At 32.2% G+C, this 21,445-nt stretch overlaps 3 protein-coding genes across 3 annotated transcripts; 2 read left to right on the top strand and 1 right to left on the bottom strand.

Moving 5' to 3' along the window:
- Positions 1-4,430: 4,430 nt before the first annotated feature.
- On the top strand, positions 4,431-6,818 carry LOC18017872 (transcription factor SPEECHLESS). The gene is made up of 3 exons (XM_006401665.2): positions 4,431-4,881; positions 5,197-5,826; positions 6,644-6,818. The coding sequence occupies exons 1-3, from the start codon at positions 4,471-4,473 to the stop codon at positions 6,707-6,709; spliced, it is 1,107 nt and encodes a 368-aa protein (XP_006401728.1). The 5' UTR covers positions 4,431-4,470; the 3' UTR covers positions 6,710-6,818.
- A 2,279-nt stretch (positions 6,819-9,097) lies between these two features.
- Positions 9,098-10,595, bottom strand: LOC18017873 (transcription factor TRY). The gene is made up of 3 exons (XM_006401666.2): positions 10,312-10,595; positions 9,815-9,902; positions 9,098-9,414 (listed from the first exon to the last, which is right to left on the bottom strand). The coding sequence occupies exons 1-3, from the start codon at positions 10,373-10,375 to the stop codon at positions 9,240-9,242; spliced, it is 327 nt and encodes a 108-aa protein (XP_006401729.2). The 5' UTR covers positions 10,376-10,595; the 3' UTR covers positions 9,098-9,239.
- An 8,141-nt stretch (positions 10,596-18,736) lies between these two features.
- On the top strand, positions 18,737-20,872 carry LOC18017874 (bidirectional sugar transporter SWEET3). Its single transcript, XM_006401668.2, has 6 exons — positions 18,737-18,776; positions 18,958-18,994; positions 19,073-19,295; positions 19,411-19,572; positions 20,038-20,157; positions 20,678-20,872. Exons 1-6 carry the CDS (start codon positions 18,737-18,739, stop codon positions 20,870-20,872), a joined length of 777 nt encoding a protein of 258 aa, XP_006401731.1.
- The last annotated feature ends 573 nt before the right edge of the window (positions 20,873-21,445 follow it).

Genomic DNA, 21,445 nt, shown 5'->3' on the forward strand with positions numbered 1-21,445 from the left:
CTTAAACTTCAAAGTTTCTGTTCTTTTCTCGATAAAAATTTACACTTATATGTGCGTATCTGTAGATCATTATATATACTGTTATTCATTTGCTTATCTTTCTAGGGTTCTTCATTATTATTAATTATTTATCTCTTAAGAATCTCAACACGCGAGACCTTGATGAATCTCAAAGAACCATTTAATGCTCGATCGGAGCTAGAGTTTTAGAGCTGATTTTAGTTCAAAGCTACAAACTTAGGGTTTTGCTTTTTTTCCGTGTCTGAATCGAGCGTAGGATGTAGGTCTAGCATTTAGCTATTTAGGGCATAGTGTGTTTTGGTCCCCATTGCGACTCTTACTGTCAAAATTCACAACTACGTGAGTCGTCCCCATACACACATGCAAGCTCGTATACGCGTTTTACTATAACCACTACGTAATGTTTTTTTTTTTCCTTAAGAGAAAGAACACTACGTAATGTTTATATGTATGTGTGCATTAGAGAGTAGTCAGAGTACCTAATGCATATATGTGTTATTTGATGCGTGCTGTTTATAATCTAGACGAGATTAATTCAACTAATAATAAGTATGTCATTTGAGTGATACTAGATCTTGATTCTAGTCTACAATTTGAGAAGAAAAATCGACGTTTTCACATATATTTTTAAAATTTTGAACTTGGTTTTATCTAGAAAGATCGACTACATGCCAAATACCTTAAAATCATACTTAACAAAGGGAAGTTAAGAAATTTTGTTTTTGTGAATCGGGATGAAGTTTATAAATTTTGCCAGAAAAAAGAAACTAATCTCATATTTTGTATCTAATAAATGAATTCTGAAATGACTAAGTAAACACAATAACCAACATCTCTAGATCACATTTTAATTCCGTTTTTCATTACCATTTAAGATTTGGAACACAAGAGATCAAGAATCACATAAAATTAAAAAAAAAAAAAGAGAATCACATAAAATCAAGATGAATGGAATATAAAGATACCTTAGAAGATTTTTTAAAAATATTTCTCCAATAATTGTTTTGCAGTTTCGTAGATGAACATTGTTCATGCATTGACGTTTGTTCTTTTTTTTTTTCGTCTTTTTCAGCAGAATGGATAAAAATTTGTTCTACAATATTTTATTATAAACAGTAAAATCTCCCGTAATTCTATAATTCGGTTTTAAAACGTTATGTTTTGATAACTGAATGCAAGTAGATCAAGTTTCTGATTGTGATCTACGTAGGAAAAAATTAAACATTTAAAACTCTTCATCGCAACGGTTGCAAAAAGATTCATGTGTCAAAAACTCTATAAGAAAAGGTATCAGCCACAAGGTTAACTCCATTTGAAAAAAAAAAAAGGAAATGGAACTATAAATATTCTATTTTGTCCAAAAATAACATATGATTTTCGTTTTAATCAATGTTCATCATATTCGTTTAAGAAAATATACCGTCTTACTCTTACAAATGAGAGTCCAAAACTAAAAGATCCAAGATAATCCAATCTGTAAGACTGTAGTATATGCTATTAAAAATAAGTTTGAAAGTATGTTTGGTTTACTATACACGGTTTACAAAATCAAAACCAAACTGCAACAAGATCATGCATGATCATCAATGCAATAAGGATATATATGGTGCATATATATGTATATATATGTGTAACATGGATGCATGTATGCATGTGGATGAATGAAGAAGTAGAATCTCGGGCACGGAGACGGCGTGTTCGATCATTGAAAGCCGCCCACCATCTTTATTATATATGGTTCCCAAAGTACTAATTTCTGCTCAACTTGCAGATGCTTTGTTCCATCAGCTAACTATCTTTGCTCTCTTCCTCATTCTCAATTTTTATGATTAATTGCTTCGAAAGTCAATTATTATTTTTAAAAGGGCAATAAATTTCACTTATATTTATTCTTTTAGTCTGTCGTCGAGTATTTGTTTGTTTGTTTTTGATTAGTAATTATCGACGCCAACTCAGACTTCTTAATTGAGACTACAGGAAGAATATAATCAACGTTTTCGTTATATCATATGGCTCATTATCATACGAAATAAATTTATTTTGTTTTTGTCATAGTAATGTCAAGAGCAACGCTGTTATGGAAATGTTGATTTCAATTTAAGAAATAAATAGAGCAAGACAAAACTGTACGAAAATTAAAAGCATGTCATAGTCTCCATAAAAGGGTACTAAATATATCCGTATATTAATTTGAATAACCTCTTGGATCCGAGTCATATCTCAAATTAATACCATGCATGCACGCATAATTAAACTTTAGTGACATCTCTTTTCCATTTCTTGTGTTATTGTAGTACATTGGGTTTTCTCTGTTTGGTTACAATGGAACCTCGAATTATATATATATGTAATGTTCATGACAAGTAAAGCGTCTGAGATCATGATATAATAAGAAACAAGAGGTAGTAGATTTTTATTATTTCATGGCATATATAACTATAGAAGCATCGCATTAAAAAGAAATACACATGAATTCCTTAACTGATGTTATTCAATTATCGAACTCTGTTTTTTTTTTTTTTTTTTTTTTATATAGATCTTGATCTCTAATTAGTTTGGGCTAGAAACGAAACATAAAGGAGAAGAGACCCGTAACTAAAAAGACATGGTCAGGTAAACAATATCTGACATCCAACACATTAACTTCAAACCTAACGTCTACCTGGTTTTGTCTTGGCTCCATCTTCTTAAATTTTTCTTTTTTTTCTAAAACATTGTATTGGCTTATTGTCATTATAATATATATACGGAAAACCTATATATATATATATATATATATATTCATGTACACAATCTTTCAAATTTTTTGAAAGGGAAATTTCAAATGAAGGTTGGCTCCTCAAGATTCAATTTGATTTTGAAGAGACAAAATGAGGCACGACTAGTATGACATCAAGTATTTATTGCCTTAGATCTATCCCTTGTCTTTTATTTTCTTAAAAACAAATTGATGTTCTCCTTGTATGAATTTAAGGATGGACTTAAAAAAAAAGAGGAGTCTATAATCTTGTGAAAACATAATTTGCCAAAACTCAGATTTTGTTTTTTTATAGTTGCTTTTGAAAAAGAATTGAATTGGTATGTTATCTGATCACGTCTTTATGAAACGTAGATGATAGGGATCCATTTGAACCAAAAACTAACTTTTGAACAGACATTTTTTTTTCAAATCTTCAAATAAAAAAATATTCAAAGCAAACTAAGAATCCGGCTGAGATGAAAAACAACACCTAAGAAGCCGAATGGGGAGCGCTTTAGAGTACTTAGTACGTGAACTGAAAATAATGAAATGAAGGGGAACATAAAAAAAAAAACATTCTGAGAAGAAAACAGGAATGTCAAATAATTTTGAGATGAATGGAACTGACAAAAAAAATAAAATAAAAAAAAGCTTAAGTGTGAAAGGTAGAGTATAAGGAGAAGTGAATTAAAAAAAGTTTTTGAAATATTAAAATAGAATGAAAAATATTTTAAAACGGTGCACGCACAATCACCAAAATTGTAAAAGAAACATAGTTTGCGAAAACTCAGATTGATTACAGAATTGATTAATGTTGGCTGAAATTAGCGAATGCAAAGTACAGAGCGAAGTATATTCTAAGTAAACTAATAATAATAATTTGTTGACATTGTTATATGCCGATATGTTCGGTTTATCAATCGTAAAATGCATGTGTCTAAATTTTTATAGGTTAATTTTTATGAATAATTGATCCATAATGCGAAATTGCAAATGTACAACATGTCATTCAATTGAGTGTCTCACGAGCGAGGGCGCTAAAATAAATGTGAAATCAGTAATTTAAATACTTATTTCTTTCTTTCTTGTATATCTTTACTCGAAAACCGGGATTGGTCGGACATTCGCAACCCATATATATACGTAAATTAATTACAAAAGAACGTACATGTCCGTGTTTATGTGCATTACATGTTTGTGTGTACAAAAAAACAATTATACCGAGCTTGTGATTATTCAAATTTTTACCCCAAAAAAATCCATAAAAAAGTTTTCCTAAAGAATTTATGTATCTTTCCCTTTACATATATGCAACCTTTATCCCTCTAATATAAAGTATACAATAAAACGTACCCTATATATTTATGTATATTTATATCTAAAACATAAATGAGACACCAAAAAACCTAGATTCTCCCCAAATTTCATCCAACGGCACAAACCGCATAATAAATAACCCTATCAAAATATTATAATAAATATTGAAATTTGATAGCGATAGTTTAGTCCTCGATGAATGCGAGTCCCTCATATTTACTCCTTTTGGCATCCACTCTCATCTCTCTCTCTCAACTTGATATGTCTCTCTGCGTCTCTTTCTTTCTCTAAATCTTTCTTTTAATTTGCTTTTTGCCTCTTTTCTTTTTAAAAAGTTTAACCATAAGACAAAACGAACGAGGAAGAGAGAGAGAGAGAGATTTCTATTCACGATGCAGGAGATAATACCCGATTTTCTTGAAGAGTGTGAACTTGTCGACACTTCACTAGCCGGAGATGACCTATTTGCCATCTTAGAGAGTCTTGAAGGCGCCGGAGAGATATCTCCCGCGGCTGCATCTACTCCCAAAGATGGAACCACTAGTTCCAAGGAGTTAGTAAAGGATCAAAACTATGATACCTCATCTCCTAAGAGGAAGAGGCAAAGGCTAGAAACGGAGAAAGAAGAAGACGAAGACGAAGAAGACGGAGAAGGTGAAGGAGAAGGAGAAGGAGAGGAAGAGAATAAGCAAGATGGGCAGCAAAAGATGTCTCATGTAACCGTGGAACGTAACAGGAGAAAGCAAATGAATGAGCACTTAACCGTTTTACGTTCGCTTATGCCTTGTTTCTATGTCAAACGGGTAAACTTGATACATCCATATATTTCTTAGTCAGTACTTGGTATTTTGAGTTGTAGTAACGCCTGACTAATTAATACTATAAAACATTTGTTCAATTGATCTTTTTGGTATACCTAACTATATTTTATCTTTTCTTAGAAAATATCAATTACAACAAAAGCATCATATCTATGTTCTTTTTAAGAATAATGACAATTATATTGACGTTTGGTCCCACTAATTATCTCTTTTTCTTTTCTTCCTTTCATGTCACAATGTGATAGATAGAATGTCCATATTGGCTTATATTGTCTTTTTCTTTGATAATTTTAAAAGGGGGACCAAGCATCGATCATAGGAGGAGTTGTGGAGTACATAAGCGAGCTACAACAAGTTCTACAATCCTTAGAAGCCAAGAAACAACGTAAGACATACGCGGAAGTCCTGAGCCCGAGACTAGTCCCGAGCCCTCGTCCTTCACCGCCTATCCTAAGCCCGCGAAAACTGCCTCTTAGCCCGCGCATCAACAACCACCAGATCCACCATCACCTCCTTCTCCCTCCCATCAGCCCTCGAACCCCTCAGCCCACAAGCCCATACAGGGCCCATCCGCCTCAACTACCACTCATCCCACAGCCTCCACTTCGTTCTTACAGCTCATTGGCCGGTTGCAGCAGCTTAGGGGACCCGCCTCCATATTCTCCAGCTTCATCTTCTTCCTCTCCTTCAGTTAGTAGTAACCATGAGAGTAGTGTGATAAATGAGCTCGTTGCTAACTCAAAATCGGCTTTGGCTGACGTAGAAGTGAAGTTCTCAGGAGCTAATGTGCTGCTCAAAACGATATCGCATAAGATACCGGGACAAGTTATGAAGATAATCGCTGCTCTTGAGGATTTGGCTCTCGAAATTCTTCAGGTTAATATTAACACCGTCGACGAAACCATGCTTAATTCTTTCACCATCAAGGTACGTACGAATAATCATCCTAATTAATTTTCAGTGGCTTATGTTATTCAAAAAAAAAAAAAAAAATTTGTGTGATTCATACATTTATTTTTCTTACATAGTTATATGGTGGGGAGAAAATGGTAGGGTTCTGTAATAAGTAATATTCACACTCACATAAATTGGTTCACAGTATATAGAAATCTAAGAAATTCATTGTTAAGATACATACTTCTTATCAACATTGTATATATACATAAATGCACACAAACATAGGGTCTGTCAGATTGCTCAGCCTCACAAGCATACAAAACTAAACTGTTCTTTGTTTTATACTATTTTTACTAAAATCTCTTAACACATGCATTTGACTTTTTTATTATAAACCAAGGTGTGAATAGCACGTGTTCCTCCCATATGTTATCTACAAATTAATTCGTTATTCTATTATGTGAACATTGAAGAAAATCCTAAATCTTAAATTTCTATTTTATATATTTCACATTTATTCAAATAAGTCAAGCTGCTGTAGTTTACTGGTTGTGCTTATTGGTCAAGCTAGTTCCTATATCCGGTATATGCATATTTGCCAATAAAGATTTTGTTTTTGGAAGACTAAATTTATTTCTCGGCAAAAAGAATTATGTACAATAAGGAAAAAAACTTGAACAAAACAGAGCATATGAAGAAAAATCAGAACTGATATAATTAAGAGGAATCCAATAAAGAATTGATACAATGGTTGTAGATATAATATATATATATATATATATATAAGTGTCTTTTAAATATTGATAGACAATTATCTATATCTCTCTTTCTATTTTTCTTTTGATAGATTGGAATTGAGTGCCAACTAAGTGCAGAAGAATTGGCTCAGCAAATTCAGCAAACATTCTGCTAATAAAAGAAGGTTGAATACATCTTCGTATAAACCCTAACGAGAGACCAGTACGTACTCACTTTCTCTCCTTATTATCCTTTTGATTATCTTCAAACTTTCCTATAAAAAGTGGAGCTATTTTCAATAATATTGTTATTTAAGATTTTTAAAGGATATTAATTAATATTATTATGACTAATATAGGTCTAAATGAGTTTTTAAAAGTTGCCAGCTTAATATATAACAGCTTCGTCACATGTTTTTTTTTTTTTTTTTTAATTTTAGAGTTAGAGTCAGAGTACTTCTACACGTAACGTTATTCTTGTATTACATAAAGCATTGTAGCTGTATTTGAATATGAATGAACAACAGTGTATGAGTTTCTCATGAATAATAATATTGAACTTGCATCTTAATTTTTGGAGGGATAATATCTTCTGTAGATAGAAAGAAAAATTATACATGCCGCAGCAGATGTTCTACAAATCGAAAAGAGTGGATTTTAATGAGCGAAATATATATAGAGTTGATTTTATAAGGATGTAAAAATGTTCATTGAATTAAAATTTATAACTTCTTTCATAATAGTATGTATCTTGTCTCGGAGTTAAATTTTGAAAATGTACACGTGCAAGAACTTATATGTGAATTTTAAATTTGATTAGATTTGGTCTAATCGACACTAGATTATATTTAGTCTAATAAAAAAAATTTGGATTTGAAGATCAAGAGTATCTTTTGTTATGTCTATCCTGATTAAACATTTTAATAACTACTACTAATGATTATTTAATATAAAATTCTAATGGTATATTTTGTAAAAACACTAAAACATTTTTTATTTTTTAAATTTTCTCCCTAAATTCCAAAATATTATAAAGAGGATAAGAATTCAGCAGAAGTTCAACAATTAATGGAGATATTTTTGGGGGTTTTGAAATTCAAAAACTCATTATCTCATTCATTCAAAATTTTCAAAAGTTTTTTCCCTATATATTATTAAACTAGTTATGTGAAATTTTATTTTCTTTCAAAAATGGAAATTAGAATTTTAAACTAAAAAAACTCATATTTACATTCAAAATATTATAGTATCATTATATTGGGCTTGATTATTAAAAAAAAAACAAATTTTAAACCTATCAGCGAGCAATGCTTTCATCGTTTTAAACAGAGTGTTAATGCATTTCTTCATCATCATTGAAGTTATTATTATGTTAGAGTTGCAACTCTTGTATCCAATTTTTACAAAAAAAAAAAAAGCTCTTGTATCCAATTTGATATAAATAAATGAAGAAAATGTATCGTTAGAAAAGAAGAGGAAACATCAACCTACAAAACAGAACCATAAAATCTAACGCTACGTCAATTGCTTTAACGATCGATCAAACGTTACAAACAAGTTGATCTTATGAAACAGATCATGATGAAACTAAAAAAAATGAAGAAGAAGGCATAAGATTGATATCGGCCAAAAATCTACCAACAATTCATGATGACTTGTTTTCGTATCTTCAAGCTGATCTCTTAAAATCTCAAAGAAGCTCAAAGCAAAAAAGATGATGAAAATTACAGCAGACTAAGTAACCAACACGCATATAAACTTGGTTATATGTTCGAGATGCCAACCGATGTCTTAAACACGTAACCAAAACTTTGTTCTGATGGTTCACCTGATATATCATTCATCATTGTGATGTTTAATCTGGAAGCTGAAATCACCTCTTAGAAGGCTTCAACCTAATCACCACCATCAGAACAAAAGAATCGGTCCACATTTCACTCAACACACTGAAAAAAGCTTGTTTAACTTACAAATAGGCTGTGAAATAAAAAAAATTGAGCTTATGATATTTTTTTGAGAAAAAAAAACTTACAAATAGGCTGTGAAACCTTGACAATGACATGGGCTAAGCGTTTAGGCCCATAATTATTATTCTTCTTTATCAGCTCATATTTAAATTGGGTTAATCTCTTGAATAAACTTCTAAGTTGGCGGAAATAAATATAAAAATAAAAATTGAGCTTATGATATTTTTTGAAACACCTCAATTAGTTTTGGACCTTTGGTAGCTATGGGTTCGATTTTGTAACCATGGATGAAAAGCATATACTGATTGGTAGAGTGTGTATAACGTTATATATATATATATATATATATATATATATAGTGGAGGATCTAGAATTTGCTTTTATCCGGGCAAAAAATTAAATAATAGGACATAATATAATACATTAACATGGTTATTAGAAATCTTTAAGCAGTTACACTAAAATTTAAAATGTTATAGTCGGAAAATGCTCCTCCTTAACACTATGTTTCTTTCTTCAAGCTATATAATAAAAATGAAACCTAATATTATAAAAATGAAAATTACCACAAAAAGAAGACATGGATGATATAATTTCTTCAAACTAATAAGATACTACCTTTTTTATCAAAAAACAAAAGAAAAGGACTACTAGTACTATACACCACTGTTTTTCTTGTTTATTTTTTTTTTTCGGTTGGTCGGCATAAAAACAGAATAAAAATAAAATGAAACTAAAACTAAGAAGGATAAGTAGAAAAGCGTGGACGATGAGGTTTCGTATTATTGTGAGAAGAAGAGGAGTGATGAAGTTGGCGTCGTTTCTCAGCAAAGCCATCACTGTTTCTCATTATCCAATATCTCTCTATCTCCTCTGGTTGTCTTCCTGGCACTCTTCCTGCTATTAAATCCCACCTAAATAAAAATAAAACTCACAATTTACACTTTTATTTATTTATTTTGTTATCATCTAAATTTACTTTGTCAAATCTTATTCCACTTTAGAGCCAGGCAAGCATTTCATAGTACTTTTGTGGACATAGATGTGTATATGTGTATTATACGTGTAGGTATATAATGTAATGAACGTGATAGCTTTAATTCAATGTTTTTTAAGAAAATTAGTGGACGCCATGTGCTTCCTCTACAACATGGTACACTGTACAAACGTAAGTACATACCTAAATTAACGTATGTTAAGTTGGCAATGTACAAGCGAGCATATTAAATTATTTACCTACCAATGTATAAAACATTAAATATAAAATTATCTTTCTTTGGGCTGAGATAATAGAAAACAAGAAGACATTGTTACCTATCACCGACAAGTCTATACATTCGAAAGATGAGATCTTCTTCTTGTTCAGTCATATTGATAAACTCCCATTCTATACTGCTCACTTCTGCAATGGTTATATTCAACCAATTAAACTCGGAACAAATATTAAATCTAGCTAATTTGAAAATTAGTTGCAAAAAAAACAATTATTAAATTGACAAAAACTGGAATGATTTTTTTTGTTAAAAGTATAAACTAATCTTGGAACGTTCTTTCAGTTACCTAGCACGAGGCGTTCAACCAATTTAAAAGTGAACATATGAATCGTTATCTTAAATAAATCACTAAGTCAAATCGTCTCGAATTCAGGCATAGAAAATCGGATCCTAGATAAAACTAAATTTGAAGTGGAAGCCAAGAAAATGCTTTCAAGATGTGCAAAAGCATCTTATTTCGTAATTCTACCCATGAAAATTTACGCAACCAAGTAAAATTCGATGTGGAAAAGAAGAAAATAGGGATTAGAGAGGGACCTTCCGAATCATGGAGAGTAGCTTTTTGTTGCTTACGACGGCGACGACGGTCGGTGTTATTCATTAATATTGGAGTAATGGAAAGTAATGATAAAGGGAAGTAAAATGAAGCTTGAGGTTTCGTTTGGAGAATGCAAGAAAAGAAAAATGTGAGAGATGAGATTTTATAGGGAGAAAAAGAAGAAGAAGAAGAAGAAGAAGAGAGGAGGAGAGAGAGATAGAGATAGAGAGAAATGTCCAACGAACAGCCTTTGCAAACTAATAGTAAGAAGTGTTGTGTGGTCTTGTTGACCTCTTAGCCTCTATGTAGACTTGTCGTTGACACTCTCATATCACACATGGAGAAGAAGTCTTTTATTGGGATTTGTAAGTAATTGAAGGCTAACTTTGTTCTCATTCATAGACAGTTAGATACTAATAATTACAGTATTATTATTTCCATCATTCATATATATATATATATATATATAAAAGTTACTATTATTCAAATTTTCTGAAACTTCTTTCTTTTTATATATTTGATAATTGGTTCAGTTTGGTAATAGGTTTTATTGTTGTTCTTTCCAAATTTTTGTTTGTGAAGTTTTAATTTATTATCTAACAGTTGTCAGAAATTACTAGTTTTCTTGATTTTTACTAAGATTGGGCATAAGTCCAAAATAAACTGAATAAACCAAACTAAGCCGAATTAGATAATTTTAAATCGAAAGCATTATTGATTTTATTTTAAACTGAATGATTATATTTTTTTACCAAAGGTACTCAAAGACGAATCCAAACTGAACCTGATTATTTTTTTTTTTTGTCATCTGATGATTCAGGTTCACTTTGGTCAGAAAATGGTAATAACACAATTATTTTCATATTACAATTCAAATTCTCCGAATAATAACCCAGTTTTTTGTTTCTACTTTTGACGTATGTTTTAGTTTTAGAATCTACCATGACTAAGACATTACATATATATGACGCAGCATGGCAGCTCCTTATACAAGCGATTTAAAGTGATTCTGGAGAAAATTGATCTCATTCATATCATGATATAACTAAAAGGGAGTCCCTTGAATGTTCTAAAACAAACAAAAAAACAAATATCCCTTGTATTTTTATATTTATTCAAAATGTTTAAATTCTATCATAAATTTGAACCGGACCTTTAAAACGTAATAAATTCGAGTGTGAGACATCACATATAAGTACGTTTTTCAATAAATTTGGCAAGAACACGATTGTCATCATACTAGCATTCATGAGCATCCTCTGTGATTAGTTTTATCAAGACATCTTCCAAATTTGGAAACTGTACAGGTGGAATTCGAAATCTAGATAGTTTGTTATTTATTTATTTCTATAAAGTACTATTATTAAAACCCGTAGTCTTTTTTAGTTTGGATAAAAACAAAGAAATTAGCAGATTAATTCGCATGGCTAATGTCAAGAATTATATATAGATACACATTGATAAAGATGTGAATACTGAATACCTTTTGTTATATTGGGAGGTGTTCTAGGGATACTTTGGAGTATTCAAATTAAAATAATTAGTTCAACTTCATTTTCGGACGTCTTAAATATGGTATTATCAACGGCTGGTTCCGGATATATATCGGGGTAGCTAAGAAAATTATAAGAGAACAAATGTGATACTGAAACGAATTGAAACATGGTTGCAGCCGATGGTAAGTCACTTCAACTAACATTCTTTAGTCCGAAATATGCATTTTTTATCCGTAATATGAATCGTAAGAGTCCACATACAAGTGTACGAGTCCCTATATATATTTGTATATATTATATAGTAGTAATTTAAAAAATCTGTTATTTAAAATATCAATTAAAACCACATAGAGTCAAAGCTCGAATTAAATAATTCTTGTTTGTTGAATAGATCTTTGATTGGTTAACAATACATTGACAAGAGTTAGGGTGGTCCAATGAATGTGGATGTTTACGGTCGGAAATGCTATATAAAGAATGAGTAGATACTGTAGAATCATTTAACAACATATGAGTAAGTAGATCTTTTTTACACTCATCCATTAAATGGGTCAAACTCATAAAGTTATCTCAGTTATGAGCCTAAAGAAGCGACTCCAGTTGAATGACTTAAAGACAACGCAAATTGTGGTATATGTGACATGTTTAGTTTACATATTTCTAATCCATATCTATTTCAGAGTTAATCGGATATCATATGTCTGTATTCTTGTTTAAGTTTAGATATCTAACCAAATATATGGATTGCTCCATGAAAATTAACGAAAAACATCTTAATAAATTAAAAATATGAAAATAAGTTTACGTTATGCCATGGTTTTATCAACAACATTGTTTGTAACCACGGAAATGTATGGGCATCGAACACGAATTTCGAGATTATAAAAAAAAGTAATTAAAATATACCAATGCATATTTCTAATATGTATGTAATCGTTATGTCATGGTATTATCAACATGATCTATTTTTTTTTGTTTTTATTTTTATTTTTAATGAACACATTATAAAACAAACAGCACACAAAACCCTCCAATATATTACTGTAAGATGCATGGTGCTGTACATACTCGTGCACAATCTGGGAACCTTCAAACCATCAACGTATTAATGCTGACTACGAATCCCAACATCCCACAATTTGTGAGCTCTTTATTCCTTAATTATATAGCTAACCAAATTTTTTTATATCACCCTAAATAATTGAATGATGCCTGTGAATGATTTCAGCAATTATCCAAGATTTAATAAATGTATTTCTCTGGACTATATTATAGTACTCCAGATCTACTTGAATTAATTTGATTACCGATATTCTATATGTGCCATAAATCGCCAAAATGGAAATTTTTTTTGTAGTAATCTGCAGTGCATATACCAAATTTTCGAAACTTCCTTAAGTAATGAAATGACTGTCTGATTGTAACATTACTGTGTCCTAATTTATTATTGAATTTACGTTTTAGGCAAACATCTGACTTTCTAAAATTAGACCTCAACTACTTTATTCGTTAACCTTTGACCATGGCATTCTTTGACCAAACTTCGTCATGAAACATAATATATTCATATAAAATATGGTTATAAATTTAAAAAAAAAATAATTACAAAAAGCAAAGCACGTAGCCAAGGTAATATACAAATCCCATCTTAACTCCTTTCATTTTCAATCCTAACATTGACGCAAAGTCGCAAACACTACTCCATAGTCCATCCTCTACTTTTTTTTTTTTTTTTTGCTGATACATCGTCCATTCAATCAATTATATAAGAGGTGTCTACCTTGGCTTATGCTTCTATAATTGTTGTTGACACCCTTGAAATCCCAGCTACTTAGGCATCTGACTTTCACACATGTTGTGGATTTTGATATCACAATTACTAAAAGAAACCTCAATCTCTACATCTATCCCAAAGGATGCCTCTCAACCTTGACAACTTAACTCATTCAAGTTTTAACCCATACTGCTACTGGTTCTACATTTTTAAAGTAGTAGAGCATTGGGTAAAGAATATCATAGCGACTAGGAGTAGAGACAAACCCTTTGCTTCTCTAGATTCTTTAGAGGAAGATGTTTACTCAAACGACGGCTCAAACGACGATTCCCAACATGAGAAAAGATGAAATGAATGTTTCGATTCATAGGAATTTGAAAGACAATCCAATAGATAAAACATTCTCAAGGTTCAAGCTTCTTTTCACCTCATGGAGGAAGTCATGGAACCCATGGCCATGGTGAAAAAAAGAGTACGTGAGGGTTGGAGCTACCCATTAATCTACTTTCCCATGATTTCTCTATCGCTTCTGGTTTTAAATCAAAAGTGAGTAGCTTCTCCCATCAAACTTTTATCTCTAAACTTATGACTTTAAATACGATGTTTATGATTTTCTTAACTTTCATATGCTTTATAACCAACTGTACGTATGATCTAAGAATCATATATAGTTTCTAGCCTTGTGTGTTTTTTTTTTTTTAATTTAATGAAATTAAAATCTTCTAACAACAAAATTGTTTAGCCTTGCAGCCACAACTTAGGTATCTCCACACAAAGAAAAATAAGTAAAAAAAACCTAGACATCCACTACAGGTCAAATTCGTGAGTGGTCCATTTCAGCTGATCGAATGATATATATTAAACAATCCAGTCCACTGCTACTAGGACCAGATGTCCAGATGTTTGGTTGGATTATCCGTAAGTCCATTCCTACACTAAAACATTTTGGTCTCTTTTCTCATTTTGCTTTTTATAAATTAAAGTATACGTAGATAGTGCCTCGTGATATTTTACATTAACGTATAATCTAAATAATTACAAAAAGTTGTGTTTTTTTTTGTGGAGAAACAAAATATAATAAGCAAATATGGACACGAAGGAAGAGTGGAAGTCTCTGGTGCCATTTCCACTACGATTCCAACAAATCAAACAACACAGCCACACCTGCTTACGAAAACGTTATCTCTCTTGTCTTTATTTGGTCCTTTAAATTAAATATTCGATAGGCTTAATGCATGCATTATTGTTTTTTTGTTGTTGTTGTTGTTACAAGCATGCATTCATTATTGGTGATAAAAATGTATATATCTTGATAGAATAAAGATGCATTAATTTTTTTTTAACTTCAAATATGCATTAAGTTATTAAAAAAGTTACGCATGTACATAAATATTTTTTATATTATTACATTATTTTTAAATTCACCTAACGATATTGAAATATAACACTTCATTATAATTAGTTTGCTACCTTTTTAGAAACTCAAAATTGTTGCTACTACATAATTCACATTAGAAAATACATGCTCGGCGGGTTTTAGTTTAAAATCTGTTATATAAAGCGTCTGGTTAAAAATAATTTCCAGCTGAATTTTTTTTATTCGGTAGACAAAAAATCCGGCCCCTAAATACACATAAAGTCACTAAATATTTTTTTAGATTAAGTTTAATATATTAAAACAATTAGTATTATCTAAAGCTAAAGATTGAATAACACCAAATCATAATTTTCTGCTAAATTATAGAAGAGTTTATGTGATTAAGGATACAAGAACTGAAATGTTTTTTTTTTTTTTTTGGTAATCAGGAATTGAAATTTCCATTCAATAGGTAATGTTTATCCAACTATCAAGCAAAATGAACAACTAAGACCATTGTCGATCTTGGAATTCAAACAAAAATTTGGCTAAAAACCCAAATTTATTATTTGAAATATCAACTTAGATACAAAAATTTTAGAAGATTAACACCAATATGTTAATATCCCTGATAAAGGACACTAGCTAGTTAATTCGCTCTGTCACAGAAAGTTTCTAGTAACCGAGGTTCCGTTTTATCTATATCTATTTTCTCATTTTCTATTATACTTTCTATAAGCACTTAAACAAAATATTTCTGGGCTGAAAATAGCTCAAGCAAGTCCCCCAGTTTCCCACCTCCTCTTTGCGGATGATAGCCTGCTTTTCTGTAAAGCGGATATCGAACAAGGAGCAGAGATTCTTCGAATCATAAACACTTATGGAATGGCGTCGGGACAACAATTGAATCTGAGAAAATCATCCATCATGTTTGGAGATAGAGTGGACCCGAATCTCAAACGAAGTGTTAAAAATACCATAGGTATTTCTACAGAAGGCGGTTTCGGCATGTACCTGGGCCTACCTGAGCAAATCTGTGGATCAAAGAAGAAGGTCTTTTCTTTTGTTCATGAACGCCTAAGTAATCGTGTTAATAATTGGTCTGCAAGACTTCTTTCCAAGGGTGGAAAAGAGATTCAAATTAAATCAGTAGCTCAAGCCGTCCCCACTTACGTCATGTCCTGTTTTCTTCTTCCTAAAGGGGTTACAGACAAACTTCGGAGCGCCATTGCCAATTTTTGGTGGAGTTCAAAACAAACTAGTAGTGGGATCCACTGGATTGCCTGGGACAAGATTTGTATTCCACAGGACATGGGAGGCTTTGGATTTAGAGATCTAAATGATTTTAATCTAGCCTTGCTAGCAAAGCAACTATGGAGGCTCATTCAGTACCCTTCATCTCTTCTGGCTCGGGTGCTAAGAGGAAGATATTATCGTCAATCGGACCCGTTAGAGGATCGAAATGTCTACTCACCATCCTATGGATGGAGGAGTATGTTGGCAGCAAAACCGTATCTCAAAAGGAGACTAAGGAAGACGATAGGGTCAGGACTAAATACAAGGGCGTGGAGTGAGCCTTGGATCCCTGACGCCAGGGCCCGTCCACCAAGAGCAACCCCCCAGATCGGACTTCAGGACCCAGGAGTGTTAGTTTACTCCTTTATCCGACAAGATACGAAGCAATGGGATGAGCCTCTTCTAAGAGAATTTTTCCAACCTGAGGATGTCTCTCTTATCCTTGGGTTGAGACCTAGTAGGATCCGTACCCTTGATGGATTTGCGTGGAACCATACTAAATCAGGAATATACACGGTTAAATCCGGATATGACATGATTAGGAGAACAAAACTTGAACAAAATTTGGATGTCGTGAGAGAACCGAGTATCACAGCCCTTCAAAGCTATGTTTGGAAAGTACGGACGCCTGGAAAAATAAAGCATTTTATGTGGCAAGCTTTATCAGGATGTATTGCTACTTGCCAAAACCTAACCTACAGGCATATGGGAACGGATAAGAGTTGTCCCCGTTGTAGGAATCCTGAAGAGTCTATTAACCATCTTTTGTTTTTATGTCCCCCGGCCTTACAAGTCTGGGCGTTATCAGACTTTCCGTCCCTTCCAGGTCTCTTCCCGAGTATCTCTATTTATCAAAATATGAGCTTTCTCTTTTGGAAAACAAAAGAGTTAGGCATGACAGATCCTCAAAAGGATATTTATCCTTGGATCTTGTGGTATATTTGGAAAGCGATGAATGACAAGATCTTCAACGGGAAAGAAATTTCCCCGGTAGATACTTTGATCCACGCCAAGGTTGAAGCAGAAAGTTGGAAGATTGCAAACCAACCGGAAGAAGAAGAGGACGGATCAGACGAAGCTTCGCTCACTCCTTTGCTCCTCAGTCCTCTACCCGATGCCAAGAGGTTTCCGATTTGTCAGGTTGATGCATCCTGGATAGACAACGGCCTGGTTAGTGGGTTCGGGTGGAGTCTGAAAGAGGAGAGGGGTGGCGAGACTTTTGGCCTTCAGGGCTGTCGTAGAAGCCTATCGGCCCTTCATGCTGAATTGGAGAGCCTTTTATGGGCTATGTCTTGCGTGAAATAAGATAGACATATTTTATCTGTACACTTTCAAACTGATTGCTCGGATCTGGTAAGCATGTCTGAATCTCCATCGGATTGGCCATCATTCTTATCGGAGTTGGAAGCTTTCCGCATTCTCCGGAAAAGCTTTTTGGATTTCACTCTCTCCCATATCCCAAGAAGTTTAAATGTCCGAGCGGATAGTCTTGCAAAAGGAGCTCGAGCAAGATGATGTATTTTCTCCAAAATCATTCATACCAAGCCAGTTGAAGACGGTTTTCGGATCAGTCCTTTAACGGGTCAAATGTGATGTAATAGTTGGGTTGTGGAAAAAAAAAAAAAAGAACTTAAACAAAATCACCTGCTTTATTTGAGATTTCAGAATTTAGTGTGAAACAAACAAAATAACCAAAGTTTGTGTCGCCCATTTTAACCATCAGAATCGTCTCTTCTAGACGTTCATGTACCTCGTGAACCTTCACAATCTGTTAAATACATCCTAGATAAACCTTATAACGAATATATAGATTATGTCCAATAAAATTTTCTTTTATAAGAAATACTTTGCATATGCGTTTGTAAATTGTGATGGAATGGTTGCTTATAGTTTGTTGAAGCACATAATTTGTGTGATATATCATCCAAAGTTATGCGTAAAAATGTCTTGTATAATATGTGTGTGGTACACATTGTATATATGAAGTAAAAACAAACTATTTAATCTCCACACACGTCTAAAGTGTCTTTTAAATAATATAATGACTCACTAAACGTTTGATATTTAATATAGAAAACTTAAGACGTAAAATATTACAAAATTCTGATCGCTTCGATATGTAATCCACCATCTTTCTAGTTTTGCTTTTTCGTTCATGAAGCTGCATCCGGGTATGACGACTTTGTGTTATTCTAAAATTCTCGTAAAATTTATTTTGTTTGAGTTTTCAAAAGAATTTTCTAATCCAAACTTAATCCAATGTCCTTATGGCGTAAAAATTTCTTAAAAACTAAAAAATCACACCAATATAACCTTTGGAATAAAAAAATTTAAATTATCAAATGTCCCAAACTTGTGATCAAATTTAGAATGTCCCAAACTTGTGAATATTATTTTAAAATGAACACCAAAGACATGTTATTATATATACACACACATTATAGGCGTAACTCTTCTACTTCCTAACTATTCCCTAATCTTCGTTCTGCCGGCCAATCAAAATGGGTGATGATAAACTTCGATTATCCGTCGGAATTTTGGGTATCTTTTCTTTATTATTTTATGTATGTGTAATATTATATTTTCTTCCTCTGTTTTGGATTTCTATAATTTTTTTAACTTAATTTTCTGTCTAACACTATCAGAAACTTTTTTTTGATTGTAACATAATATTTACAAGTACTTCTTCTTGTTTCTAAACTTATTTATGGACTCCCCACAGGAAACGGAGCTTCCTTGTTACTCTATACAGCTCCAATGTGCGTAAAAAAAAAACCAAATTAATTTGAATTAACCAAGAAAGTAAAATATAACTTTTTCCCTTAATTGGTATGTAGATTAACATTTTCAAGGGTGTTTAAGAAGAAAAGCACAGAAGAATTCTCATGTTTTCCTTACGTTATGACACTCTTCAATTGTTTGGTTTACACTTGGTACGGTTTACCAATTGTGAGTCATCTTTGGGAGAATTTTCCTCTCGTTACCATAAATGGAGTCGGCATCCTTCTCGAATCAATCTTCATTTTCATATATTTCTGCTACGCATCGCCCAAAGAAAAGGTTCGTAGTTCATCATAGAATTGTACAATATATATATATATATATATTTTTTTTTTTTTTAATTTAGTAAGATAAATTTAGTGATATATATTCATATATAAACATTTGAATATAGATTAAGGTAGGTGTTGTATTTGTTCCGGTGATCGTTGTGTTTGGGTTAACGACGGCAATCTCAGCCGTGGTGTTTGACGACCACCGCCACCGGAAGTCATTTGTTGGAAGTGTTGGCCTCGTGGCTTCTGTCTCCATGTATGGTTCTCCTCTCGTCGTTATGGTAAGCTATGTATATATGAATATATATGTGCATCGTTGAAGTTAATGTCACAAGACAAATCTCCTTTTTTTTTTTTAACTGATGTGGTAAACTGTGTACAATTTTTTGAAAAAAGATTTGGACCATATTATTATTAAGTTTCGAATTCTCAAATTTTTGAAAGAGATTTTTATTTTTTAATATAATTTTGTGAATATATCAAATGGACATTTGAAACTTAAAGACCAAAATTATTTTGAGAAAATGAGGACCTTAAGCATGGGATTTCACAGTTTGAGGTGGTGAACTAGTTGCCTTAAAGATTACAATTTTGAATAATGGTAACGAAAAGCTGCTCTGGCCTCGAACTGATAGGATATATGAACCTAAGTCTATCAATTTTTTTTTTCAATCATGGCAACAATTAGGTAGAGATCTTATCTATACAATTATGGATCGGGCTAATAAATGTGAATGTGTGTACAGAAAAAAGTGATAGAGACAAAAAGTGTGGAATACATGCCGTTTTACTTGTCATTCTTCTCATTTCTGGCTAGCTCTCTTTGGATGGCCTATGGTTTACTCAGCCATGATCTCTTTCTTGCGGTTCGTTTTCTTAATTCTCTCACTTTCTCTAGTTTATTTCATAATTTAACATATATAGTTAATCCGGCCAAATAAAATTAAAAAAACTAATTATTGATTAGAAATTTCGCTGTTTTGTGTATTTAAAAAGGAAAATACCATTCAAAATATAACGAACGTTTCTTTGATGGTTAGTTTATATATTGGTTAATTATTTAGCTTTTATCTAGTCTACCTCAAAACAAATCTGATTTTAAATAAATCAACTGTGTTATGTGTTACAACGATTAAACCTTTCAATTTAACGGTCTAGTCTTGGTAATTATTGATCGACGGGTGACCAGCAAATTTTAGAACCTTGGTTACTAGTTCTTTTTTGTTTTTGACGGCGGGTTAAACTAGTCTAAGAAATCATAATTCTGTTGTATAACGATTCAAAGAGAGTCCATTACAATTCAAATGTATGTAATGCAATTAGAGAGATAAGTTGTTGAAAATTTCATGTGCATGGTTTTGATGATGGTGTCAATTGATTTTATAGTCACCTAATATGGTGGGGACTCCATTGGGGATTCTCCAACTTATCCTCTACTTTAAGTACAAGAACAAAAGGGAAGCACCAACAACAATGGTGATGGGCACGTGGACTGATGAGAAAAACAAGACCACACTTAATCTTGTAGTTGACATTGATGATGGTGATGCCAACGTGAAGAATTTGAACAATGCATGTTAGTTAGTTTTCAACGTCATCGGTTTATAATTTCTTGGATATGCTTTCCTCAAAAAGCTCTCCTTGTGAGTCCACAGAGATTTAATGTAAACTTCAATTATAGGTCTCATGGGTTGTGCTTTCATTACATGATGTTACATCTCTCTATTGTTTGATCGATCATCATGTGAATAAAACAAGAAGAGCTTTTTGTTTTCGACGAAAAAACAATCCATTGTCATTTAACAGAAGAAAAAAAGATTCCATTGTCGACAAAAAGTAAAAGAAAAAACCAAAGATCGAAGTGAAAAAATGATCAAAGTAAAACAAAATGTATTACTCAATTCACATTAAATACTTCCTTCTTTCTATTTTTCGGCAATTGATTTCAAATTAAATATACTTACTTCATTCATACATTTATCTGTTACCTATTTTATTATGTTGTCATTTTTCTAGATATATATCAAGAAGGTTTGGACTACTGGCAAGTTTTTGGATCCTTCAAAATATATGGGCTTTGCGTTTTTTAATAACGGGCCAGTAAAAGCGTAAAGCCTATTTATATATTGGTTTGGTTTTTAAGTTTTTACCCAA

This window comes from Eutrema salsugineum, unplaced genomic scaffold (assembly GCF_000478725.1).
Source record: "Eutrema salsugineum unplaced genomic scaffold, Eutsalg1_0 scaffold_2, whole genome shotgun sequence".
Lineage (NCBI taxonomy): Eukaryota > Viridiplantae > Streptophyta > Magnoliopsida > Brassicales > Brassicaceae > Eutrema > Eutrema salsugineum.

Bases quoted from the DNA above. Each gene is read 5' to 3' on its own strand.
- LOC18017873 (XM_006401666.2), bottom strand. From the start codon at position 10,375: ATGAATAACACCGACCGTCGTCGCCGTCGTAAGCAACAAAAAGCTACT. The intron at 9,903-10,311 runs GTCCCTCTCTAA...TAACCATTGCAG, and splicing joins TACTCTCCATGATTCGGAAG to AAGTGAGCAGTATAGAATGG. The intron at 9,415-9,814 runs GTAACAATGTCT...ATTTTTATTTAG, and splicing joins TATAGACTTGTCGGTGATAG to GTGGGATTTAATAGCAGGAA.
- LOC18017872 (XM_006401665.2), top strand. From the start codon at position 4,471: ATGCAGGAGATAATACCCGATTTTCTTGAAGAGTGTGAACTTGTCGAC. The intron at 4,882-5,196 runs GTAAACTTGATA...TAATTTTAAAAG, and splicing joins CTTGTTTCTATGTCAAACGG to GGGGACCAAGCATCGATCAT. The intron at 5,827-6,643 runs GTACGTACGAAT...TTCTTTTGATAG, and splicing joins TTAATTCTTTCACCATCAAG to ATTGGAATTGAGTGCCAACT.
- LOC18017874 (XM_006401668.2), top strand. From the start codon at position 18,737: ATGGGTGATGATAAACTTCGATTATCCGTCGGAATTTTGG. The intron at 18,777-18,957 runs GTATCTTTTCTT...GACTCCCCACAG, and splicing joins ATTATCCGTCGGAATTTTGG to GAAACGGAGCTTCCTTGTTA. The intron at 19,296-19,410 runs GTTCGTAGTTCA...ATTTGAATATAG, and splicing joins ACGCATCGCCCAAAGAAAAG to ATTAAGGTAGGTGTTGTATT.